The sequence below is a fragment of the Trematomus bernacchii genome, unplaced genomic scaffold, assembly GCF_902827165.1.
Source record: "Trematomus bernacchii unplaced genomic scaffold, fTreBer1.1, whole genome shotgun sequence".
Lineage (NCBI taxonomy): Eukaryota > Metazoa > Chordata > Actinopteri > Perciformes > Nototheniidae > Trematomus > Trematomus bernacchii.
In genome coordinates, this window is record NW_022987313.1 from 2,028,845 (window position 1) to 2,040,710 (window position 11,866).

At 41.0% G+C, this 11,866-nt stretch overlaps 1 protein-coding gene across 1 annotated transcript in view; it reads right to left on the reverse strand.

Moving 5' to 3' along the window:
* The window catches only part of LOC117478547 (nesprin-2-like), a gene marked incomplete at its 5' end in the record, with an annotated part of 15,306 nt that extends 5,058 nt beyond the window's left edge, over window positions 1-10,248 (reverse strand). The window contains 10 exon segments of the mRNA XM_034125548.1: window positions 5-216; window positions 811-940; window positions 1,027-1,163; window positions 2,585-2,885; window positions 3,592-3,786; window positions 3,892-4,029; window positions 5,361-5,543; window positions 6,382-6,532; window positions 7,029-7,216; window positions 10,115-10,248. Coding sequence (XP_033981439.1) covers window positions 5-216; window positions 811-940; window positions 1,027-1,163; window positions 2,585-2,885; window positions 3,592-3,786; window positions 3,892-4,029; window positions 5,361-5,543; window positions 6,382-6,532; window positions 7,029-7,216; window positions 10,115-10,248 — 1,769 coding nt within the window.
* Between the last annotated feature and the right edge of the window lie 1,618 nt (window positions 10,249-11,866).

Sequence of the window (11,866 nt, forward strand, 5' to 3'; positions counted from 1 at the left end):
TTACCTTTAGTTTCCGGATGTTCACTTCAATGTCTCGGATGCTGGTGGCCGGTGCGATCCTCTGCAGCCTCTCTAGCTCTGGCAGCACCCGGCCCAACCAGGAAGTGACATCACAGAGGTCAGAGTTCAGCTTCTGCCACTGCTCCAGGTCCTGCTTGATGTCCGTCTCGTTGTTGAGCTTCTGTACCTGAAGCAGCTCCCAGCGCTCGATCACACCTGCAGAGACACGAGAGACACGTTATTAACACTGCTGTAAAAACACTGTGCCTTGGGTCCTAAAGCATTAGCACAATGTCTTTTTATATGAATTCATTTCACCCTAGATTTAGTGTTACTGAATGAGCATTTGAGCATTAAACTGTTTATTTGAGTTTTTCCTACAATTTATAATGTAACTGTTTGTTATTACGAGCTAAATGAACAAACACAATCATTACCATTTATAAAGCATTTGTTTGAAAACCAAAACAAACTAGACAATTACAAAGAATATCATCAGCCTCTTCACAACATTTTCATTTTGTATTCCCAAAAGTGGTGATTTGCTGAATTTCTCCATTTTATATCATTTCAATTAATATCTTTGAGTTTTGGACTCTTCGTTGAATGAAGCACGTACCCTGTATACGTCTAGGATAATAATCGCTTAATCAAAAAGGTAAGTCGAGAAATAAGTATAAAGTCTAAATTGCAGGACTTTCTTACATTTTGTGCCAGTGGGGTATAAAACACAAGTCACAAAAAAAATCACATTTCCCTGAAAGAAACCCAGCAGAGTGACACCTCTCTCCCTGTTGTGTATCTCTGTACCTGTGCTGGTCTGCTTGTCGGCCGTGCTGACGGTCAGACCCTGATCCTCCGGCCCCTCTTCATCGTTCAGGATCAGCTTCACTCTCTTCACCGTGTTGATGCTGCCGCTGCACTCCGACATCAGCTTAGCCTGAAAACACACACACACACATCAAAACAAATGAAACCTAAATTCCTGGGATGATGGAGCATGGATCTTAATGTGTGTGTCCTTACGTAGCCCTGCTGGTGGAAGGGAGTGCTGGAGGTGTGTGAAGGAGACGCGCTCAGGCCTCGGATCATTTCTCTGGGAACTCGTTTCCTTTCAGGTGAGACGGGCTGGTGCCAGCTGGGGGGGTCGCTCACTGACTTCCCTGAGGAGAAAGAGGAGAAAAGAGTTAAGGAAATGAAGTGTGAAAACTAATGAGGGAATGTATGGAGGGGCAAAACCAAAGAGAGAGAAAATAGAGTAATAAGGATTCATCACACAGTCTTCTAATACATGCATAAGACTCAGGTATATGTCATATACATGCATAAGACTCAGGTATATGTCATAGACATGCAGACACAGCATTATAACATGGGAAAACAAATGGAATGAAGAGTAAAATACATCAAGTTTCCTTTTTTCTCTTACAAAGATTTGATCTTGGTAAGCAACACTATTTCTTTAAAGTGAATGAGAAGCTGTAGCTCTGCACAGCAACAACGTGTAATAATGGGGATGTGGGGGGGGCAACTTGATGTGGGTCCATAAGCAGACAGAGAGCAGAGGCATGCAGGAGGCGGAGCCTACCCGAGGCAGCGTTCACTGCTCTGACAGTCGCTTTAACAAAAGACTCTGAGCTCTTTGTGACCTGCACATCTGTAACAGAGAAGGGGGGGGGGGGCTAAATATATAAGAGCAGCTGAGACGTTGAGAAGAGAACATCTGTGTGGTTGAACTGAAGAACAAGACATTCTGATCATTTTCAGGTTCATATTAGTATGAAGTGCCTCTTCTGTGACATGTTTCCATGCTTTAATGTTCAAAAAGCTCTTTATTTTTCTCATACTGCCTGTGCTGCAGCTCCTCTTTTCACCCTCTGTCTGAAACCAGAGCCCAGTCTGCTCTGATTGGTTAGATGGCCGGCTCTGTTGTTATTGGTCAACCACTTAGAGATGTCCCGCCCCTTAGCCTATCACGTACAAAGTGTTGGAGCACTACTCAATAGAAGCGTGTGTGACATAGTGGAGGTATTTCAGGCAGGCGGGGGGGGGGGGGGGGGGGGGGGGGGGGGGGACCTGCAGCTTAAGTGTTGGCTATTCTTCAAACTCTCTTACTTTCTTTGGTCTCCTTTAATTCCATTACAGGCTGGAAACCATCTTGCAAACAAGTGGAACTTGGAAACGTCAATCACAGGAAACCATTCATTTTGCTGTTTCTGGGCACCGCGACTGTTTTGAGCTCTGCTGTGTTCAAGAATGCACTGAGGTTTTATTCACAGCACTATATATCCTGGACTTGGTTTTCTCAGAAAAACTGTTCCTGGTAAACTCTCAGTTCTTTGAAATGTTTGAAAGTTTAACCGTATTTAATCCAAGGCTGTTACCTTATTTATTTATTTTGGGAAACTGATGAAAAGCAATCCTTGGTTGTGCCTACTTTAATTATTCTTCAGATTGTATTCATATTATACATGTATTTATAACGTTTTATGATTTCTTCAAGCTATTGGAAAATGTGAAAGATTATTAAACACATATGACACCACAACACAAACAAGTTTAGCCTATAAGCAGCAGTTATTACCTGACAGGGTGCTGAAGTATGTGGTGTCCTCCTCATCATCCTCATGTGATGAAGACCCTCCCACGTCCACAGTGTGGTCCCACTCCAGCGGGATGGAGTCCACGCTGACGGGCGTCTCTCTGCCCGACCGCTCCAGGGGGGGGGCGAGGAGCTGACACATGACCTGCCGTCCCGCTGCCCCTCCTGCTGGAACATCCTCCTCTTCCTCCTCCTTCTTCTTCCTCGACTCCTCCCAGGACGTCCCACTGGTCAGATCGGGGGAGTCGTCCAGGTCTGATAGATCCCTCTCCTCCTCCAGGAACTTAACAAAATATTAAAGAAGGAAAAAGTAAGTAACAAAAAGTGATTTAGTCTGGTTAGACGTACGTGTCCCTGAGGAGAGACACATACATATTGTCCTCCATGTTTCATTAGACAGACAATTGAATGATTTCAAGTAGGAGGAATAACAACAAGAGCAGTATTCCTCCAAAATAAAAGGTTTAATTGGTAAAGCCAGACATTTACTTAATAATAAAAGTGAAATGTACCACTGTAACAAATATTTAGTCTCTCTTCTGGACAAGCCATGTGTGAAACTGACAAATAAGAAATGTTTAGCCTTACAGAGTTTAGTTCATACTCTATGATGATTTTGTTTTTATAATTTATATATTTTCTGTGTTTCTTTATTCGTTTCTTTATTATTATTTATATTTTTATGCAATAATTTGTTTATATATAATCTTTTTTTACGCACTTTTTTTGGAAAAATAAAATGTTTTAAGTAGAGTATTGAAACCCTGACTTACTCAGTAAGAACACAATTAAACAAAAAACATTGCCTTATAATAAGGAATATTTTTTACATTTGATAAGTATGTTCTTTAATTTGTTTTCTGTGGATCATTCGTTCTTTTTGCTTTACAACATATCTTATCATTACTATAAAGAAAAGCCTGAAACGCCCATTTGTAATAAGAAAAGTATCAAAGTCTACTGTGACTGCTGTCCCTGTGCTCACTGACCGGGCGGCGGTGCACCAGGCGGTGGTGGAAGCGGGACACCCTGCCGAACACCTCCTGGCAGTACGAGTGCAGCTCCTCCAGCTCGTCCTCCATCAGCACGGCGTCCAGAGGGGCGCTCTTCTGGATCAGGTTCTCCCCGAACACAATCAGAGCGTCGATCTTGTTGGTGTTCAGAGTGATTTCCTGCTGGAAGCCCTGAACATTAAAGGGGAGAAGAAGACAATTTGGTCATTAAGGAAGCCAGGGTTAAAGAAAAGATGGCGCTGTGCTTTGCGTAACTGCCAGCAGGAGCAGACTTACGTTGAGTTGCCTCATCTTGTCCTCGACGTCGCTCTCGGAGAAATGCTCCACGTTGGTGAGCTGCAGGTCCATCTCTGTGAGCCAGACCAGGATCCCCTCCCGAGTCCCCTCAAAGTCCTCTCTCTGAGAGGTGAAGTGCTGCAGGAGCACAGGGCAGAAGATGGAGATGCTAGTTCAGAGCATATCATGCTAACAACATTAGTTTGAGTTAAGAAACCATGCCTCTGAAAACAGTGATTCTCTTACAAGCACTGATATCTAATAAAACAACATTCATTCTCTCCAACAGAGCTCAAATGTCATTAGAACTGCATGTTTTTCAAAGTAAATTGCATTTTTTACACACATCCCTGAAAAGATACATAATAATATTGTGCAAAATTCTTTTCTGAATTAAATGAATTGTATCTTAGCAGCCTTCTCTCATTCATCTATATTCTGGGAATAAACCACTGTGACTATATAACATGGGATAAATTAAACCTTTATTAATCCCTGTAGGGAAATGCAGGTGTCCGAGGAGCAACAGCAATACGAATGAATACCGGGATAAGACCGATCACACAAAGATAATAAGAAAACATTTAAGTTACAGTATAAATAAAAATAACAACAATAGGAATATATAAACCACTGGTGACTCTCTGCTGCAAATTCCCAGGATGTGGATATTTCTACACCAGCTGAGTTCTTTGACAACATCCTAACTCAAAGCAACATAAATATATTGATCTGCTCAGCTCCACATGGCGTGATGCAAACGTCTCCCTGGCAACGTGACGCTGGTGCCTCGTCACCGTCGGAGAGCTGACCTAAATCCTGCCGGCTTAGAGCGGAGAGCAGGGCGATCCCTCAGATCGGCTGCAGCACCACACACTCTGCTTTCTGACCGTTATCTGACTCGTACATTTACTCAAGCACTGCCCTTAAGTACATTATGAGGTACTTCAATTTGTTCACTATATGCTACTTTATACTGCTACTCCACTACATTTTGGAAGGAAGTATTTTTCTATTTACTCCACTACACTACATTTATTTGCCAACTTAAGTTACTTTGTAGGTTCCTTTTATTAATACGACACATACATTTACAAATAATTGATGACGCACTGTTATGGATTAAGATAGCTGGCAGTATAAAAAAAAAGTTTCAAGTGTTTTAAAGTATTAGTTTTGGTCATTTTAGTATATTTTGATGCTTATACCTTGGTACAATTCAAGAGGTTTACTTGTAACAGTAATTCTACACTTTAGTATTACTACTACTGCTTAAGAAAAGCAGTATTTCCTACACTGCAGTCATTTTGTTTTATTTTCACGCATGCAGTTACTTTGAGTTCAAAATCATCGACCTCCTGCTGCTGTTTAAGGAAGCTTTAAATATCTTAATGATTTAATTGTCTACGTAAATGAGATCTGAGGTCTTTATTGATAAGAAAGATCCTCTCCTGAACCACCTGTCTCACCTTGAGTCTGCGGAGAACGGAAACCACCCTCTTCTGCAGGCTGTCCCACCTCTGGTTCCCCTCCTGGACGAGGAGCTTGAGTTTGCTGGCGGCGTCGGTGCGGTTCTCCCGGGCCAGACGGCGGTACTGTTTGTTGACCAGCTCCAGCTGAGTCAGGCGCTCGTGGACCTGCCGCTGGAACGCCTGACAGGACAACAGAAACAACTTATGAGTCAATATAAAGGACCTGTTAACGTTTTTTAGAAGACAGGATTACTTTAAGTTTGATGTGTTACCAAAGATCAACATTTCCTAGGAATTTTAAATGGAACATGTTCCCATTTTTTTCACCAAATTCCACTTTAATTCCCTTTTCTTGTTTTATGCCAGATTTCTTTATTAAAAAAGCACTTACTTCCAAAACACTTAAACTGTAATACCATATAAAAGAATGATTTAATTGGAACTTGAATTATTAACCGTTGGATTTACAAAGACACCTCAAAAACCAAATCATTTTTTTCTTTCATATATTAGATTAAAGTAAATATATACTCTGACACGTTGAAACTGCCTCCACTTCCAGCTGCTCAGGAGGATTGATAACCTTTTCGTGTCACTTTATGGAATTGAACCTACATCCCAATGCTGATTCTGACCCTTACTCTCCCATAGCTCCCATCGCATGTCTCGGGTGGTCAGTCAATAGGTCACTGGTCGTCCACAGGATGAAATGTGTTCAATAAACAACAATATCTACACCTCCAGATTATCAGATGCTAATCTGTGTTATTTCTGTGTTTTATAGCAACAGGACACCTGAAGCTGAAACTTCACTCACACTGCAAAGCGGGATGTAGTTCATAAGATAAGAGTGTTAGAAATGTACCCAATGGGATAAAAGACACATCCTTCTTTTAAGTCTTGTGGGGTTTAAGACCTCTCTCAGACTTTCTTTTTACCCCACACTTTCCACTATTCTGCCAAAGTGAAAGACTGCTTACAGAAATCAAAAGAACTAAAAAGAGATGTTTCCTCTCACCTCGAACTTCTTGAGCTCCTCCTTGGCGCTGGTGTAGAGCACGTTGGCCGAGTCCGGGCTGGCCGCAGTGATCTCAGCGCTCTTCAGCCAGTCCTCAAAGCGACAGAAGTCGTCCAGGAACTTACACCAGAGACGCCAGGTCTCCTCGATCCTGGAGACAACAGATGGATCATTTCACTTTTAAAATGTGCGTTGTCTATGTGGAAGGTCAACTGATAAAACCCGAGCAACTGAGACAAATAAATACATCTCTGTTCTTTTTTATAAACATGCATATGAAAACTGACTGATTTATTGACTGATAACTTATTTTATTTTTTCCTTTTTATTGATTGACTTATATTGTCCATACCTAAAAAAATAAAACAAATTCATATATTTAAGAAAAATAAATTATAAGTAAAAAACAAACAAAAGAAGCCTTGAAGTATGTCTTGAATCCAAAAGCAGATTTTTTTCAAACGTAAAAAAATAATTAAAAAAAGATAAAAAGAATAACTTACTAATTTTATTAAATTGACTTTTTGTTAGAGGGTGATGGAATTGAGTTAATCCTGCCCTCAGGTGTAATGACCCATCCTGACATAATAAAGACTTCACGGGGGAGATTTCTGATCATTTTGTGGCTTAGTTGTCGGCCCGCTCACCTCATCCTCCTCTCCATGGACGTGGCGCAGATGTTCCTCCAGCGCCGGTCCAGGCTGCGCGTAGTCTGCTGGATGGAGTCGTTCTCCGCGTCGCTGCCGCAGGCGTCGGCGTCGTGCAGCAGGACGTCACAGAGCGTCAGCACCGACGCCACGCTCTCTGTGTGCTGCTCGATGTCCCACTGCAGCTCCTGCAGGCAAACAGCACAGTGTGTAAACCATCAAGAAATGTACATACACTTACATTTGAACATTTTCTGCAATGTTCCTAATGAGTTTGAGCTAAAAAGATATTCCAGCTGTCCAAATAAACCACAAATAGTTTAGACAAGCTTTTGTTCCTGAATAAACACTTTTGAAAAGTGGATATTCTTCAAAGCATTCCTATAAGCAGCAGTCAAAACAGGAGAAAACTAGACTTAATAATCATTAACCTATTTTTTTATTGATGCTTCTCTGTCAAAATAAACAAAAACAACCTGGTCCCAGATGTTGGATACTTCCACCAGCACATAAAGGCAAACATGAGTCCAAATACTACTGTGTGAAGATTTGAAATGTAATCTGTTGGATTTATTTGAATGGGAAACTAGAGAATAGACAAACAGTTGCTGAGTGATTACTGGAAAGACTTGTTACTTTATGGTTGAGATGCTACTTTGCCTTACGACATTAACATTCTATTTTTACATCGCAATATCGCAAATCACTAATTTGCCTCAACTGGCCTGAAAACTAAACTCTCTATTTAATAGTTAGATATGTTAAAAACATTTTCTTATGGATGAACAACAACCCGTATTGTATTAATGGTTTTCTGTCAGCCACAGAGTAATCCAGATGAATTATTATTATTGTGATTTTCTTTTACGTGTATCTCGCTCAGAAGCTTGACAGCACTTTTGTCGGCTCTTGTTTGTACAAAATTACCGCTCTCTGGGTTTCCATGGTGACACATGAAAGCTTGAAGAGCCCGTCCACAAGGGAGTTATTTCAGCTGGCTTTCTTCCACTAATGCCGGCCCGGACTGTATTTCTTCTTCACTCTACCAATTCCACTCGTGTTTTCTTATGTTTTTTTCTTATGCTTTACCTCTCGTTCTTTCTTCAGACAGCTACTCTTTCCTCAGATATAGCCCTGTCCAAATTAAACATTTAAATGTTCTTCTGTCACTCACCTCCTTGCAAATATCTGCGCTTTAACCACAAACTCCATCATAAAACTAGAAGAAAAAATAAAAGCAAACTAATCCAACCTGAAGGTTTTGGCAGCACTAGCAGGATCTTGGCAGAATTGGCCATTTTATAAACGTCAGTAGCTTTTTACAAACCGGGAAATGGCTTTAAAGACCCTGCCTGACATGTTTTTGACAGAGCTGAGCAGTTTAAAAGTTTAGAAAATGTTGAGTTTCTGTGGGGTTTGAGAGTTAAATAAACCAGTGTCTGGATCACAGTAAGGAGTGCAGTGAGGGAGAGAAGCAACAGGTGAGACAAGATGAGTTTTTGTGGGGAAAATTAGCTTTTTGTGTGTAGAACCCAACGTTAATGCTATTTAATTAACAGGAGTTTATTGTCCACCAAACACACACTTTCAGGTGCTAAGTGAAGGCAGTGAAGTAGAACGCCTCCTCTCTCTTCCTGTATGGATCTATCTCTGTGGATCTCATCCTTCCTTTTTCCTCTCCAACCATTAATAATTCTCCTTTCAGTAAAGCAGGAGTACAGCAGGCTGCAACAGGAGTGACACACTCAATTATATGTCGTTTCTGCAGGCCGCTGGCTGAGATCGGGCTCTCAGAGCATTTACCGTCTCAGTGTGTCAGCTTCTCTTCACAAATATCCGTCACCCTGCAGCTCGCTGAGATGTTACTTTGAAGCACACCTTTGCTACTTTTCTGTGATTACGCTGTAAACCACTACAGGATGGCCATAACACAAAGGGTTTAGAAGCATGCGTGCATCAGTAGAGTGAGTAAAGTACTTCCTGTCTTTAAAACCCCTCAAAGTGCACCCACTGTGTCTTCCTTCAAAGTGGAGCCATTATAAAGCTTTTTTCATTTTTACCTGAAAGATGTCCAAACTCTTTAGAGGTGCAAAGTCCATATTTTCCCCCGCTTCGGAAAACAATTTGGAAGCTTCTTTTGGTGAAAAGTTTAGTTGTTCTTCCACGTACAGTAGAACCATGATTACATTATTTGACCTTGATTCCTTGAGCTTTCCGCTTTTGGCGTGTGTGGTTTGGTGAGCGGCTCTAGAAGCATGAACACAGCTCCAGCTTTGGCCTTCATGATTTAGATGCTAAACTGAAGAAAGCCTCACTTTTTCATTGACCAAAGATGATTCAAACTTAAAGATCTACTAGCATGCTATTTTTAGGCATATATTATGGGTCTCAGATATATACAAATATATAAAAAACATGTCTATGATGTGTTTTGCTCAAAATACCTAACAGATCATGCATTTTACACATCCCTCATATCCCTCTATTTCAGCCCTGTTAGAGAACTGCAGGTTCGGGGTCCTTAGCTTGAAAAAAAAAGCATATGCTGAGAATCTGATCAGGAGAATTCTACCCAGATACAGCTCAAGGCTTAAACGCCATATCATGTTCAAAACCACATTAAGGATTATTTCTGAAACAGTATGGAGCTCAAATGCTTTTTCTCTTGCGGGTTTACCACAAGGTGAGTTCCTTTTTTTAATTTCCTGCTTTTTTACACTCTTTCCAGTGCAGGTTAGCTCTGAGTGTTAGCGATGCTAATGTAAACACAGACCATATTACGTCCAAAACACATCAGGCATTGTTTCTGATAGCAACGTTTCTGATAGTGCCTTGGGTCCACATTTCCGATAGTACGTCATATGGGACGCAAATCTGGATCAGCTCCGTTGTAGCCCCGTTTTTAGAGATTTGGGTACGGAGGAAAAGAGAGAGGGTTTTGTTTTCTGACACTTTGTGAGTTCCCTGACACACATTTATGTATAAAAGACATCGAAAAGTGCATTTTGCATGATAGGAGACCTTTAAATTCGACTTCCAGGATGGAGTTATATGCTGCTTATTTCAACAAGGATCATTGCTCCCACCTGCTGCTCAGCCAGTTTCCTCTGGATCTCTTCGCTGTGGCACACGTCGTACACCACGGGTTTGGTGAGCTCCGCCTCGATGCGAGACAGCCATGTCCGTAGATTGCTCATGTTCTTATCCAGCTGCTGCACCGTCACCAGCGTCTCCTTCAGCTTTCCCACTCTGCAGAGAGAAAAGTATCATGTTTAAGAAGGTGTCACTGGAGATTTGCTGGTCAGAGATCAAGAAACCTGTTCTACTTTTGTACAAACCTAATTTAAGGAGTACCGTACAACATAAACATTGTACACATGATCCCAATATTGTGCAAACATTTTCTTGAGTTCTCTAGCACCAAATATTTTTTTAATGTTTCCATGGATTAATCCCCCTACTTTTCAGCAATGTGTGCACTTTTTCTCAGATTTACTGCACAGTCTCTACATTGACAGGTGTAGGAGCCTGTAGGAGAATGTATAGCTTGATATATTTGAATATTATAATCCTTTGTTGTTAGTGCTATTATATCATTTATTTGAACCAGCCGTGTGGAATTGACGGCATAGACGACGGCAGCTGTTTGTGATTACTAGACGTTATAGCCGACGGCAGCTGCTGGTGATTGTGTGTGTGTGAGAAGGAGAAAGAAGCACAGAGCAACATTGTTTTTTGACCTGAGAAAATATGTGTTTGTATTTGATACCTTTTGTTTAAGTAAAGAGTCAAAGAAACTATCCTGAGACGTATCTTGTCCGAGTCAAGCTTATTTGCTACCTGCGAATCGAATTTTGGATTACTGGAACTACAACAGGGGTTATTCTACATTCTTCTTAATGTCAAGAATTATTATGAAAACTCAATATTTGTGTTTCTATCAAAGAGTCACTAAAGTAAATCACACAAACATCCTCCTGAGGTGTTATTACTCGCACTAAATTATTAAGAATCTTTATCTTAAATTTCAGAAATGTTTGCATTTTTTCTTTAACGTACCTGCGATTAACCAATTAAATGGCCCCTTGCCTCAATAGGGATGATTCTACTTTTTCCATAAAACCACTAAGGGATGAAAATATATCTTATTCCTCTGAGCTATCTCCATTGTTGCACAACGACTTTTAAAAACACATCAGCTGAACTGAAATGGATAAGAATCAACTCTGTTTCACTCTTTGAAACACATCAGAGGTGCTGCGTGTCTCATATGAGAGGGGGATAATCAGAGTTGTGACACTTTGAGATGCAGCGTGAAGACAACCTTACTTCACAGAGCAGAGATGCTGAGCGTTGGTCCACAGTGGGAATCACACCCATCACCCTGGGTATTGTTAGCACTGCGCTCGGCTCTACACTGAGGCAGCTGAGTGTGGGAAATGCTGCTATCATTCTCACGTATGACACAACAGGAGCCATTATAGCAGAGCTGCACACTGACCTACATCTGACTGAGAGGCACATTCCAGCTCAGCTCCACGCCAGTGACCCACATCAGAACACAAACTAACACAATGCAGAGGAATGACATTCACTGGCTGCGGTACACCTTAATACCCCTAAATTCAACCTTCAATTACAATCCATTACATTTCATTTAGCCAATGCTTCTATGCGAAGAAAGTGCAATAAAACGTGAAAATACAAGTCAATAGGTTTTCAATACGTTTAAGTGAATTGTTTTGACTTTCTACAAACCAACTCTTTTATAATCTTGTTCAATTTCTTTCATATAATAGATTCGTTTTCAAGGATATTTTCTGAGACTTTTATGCAGA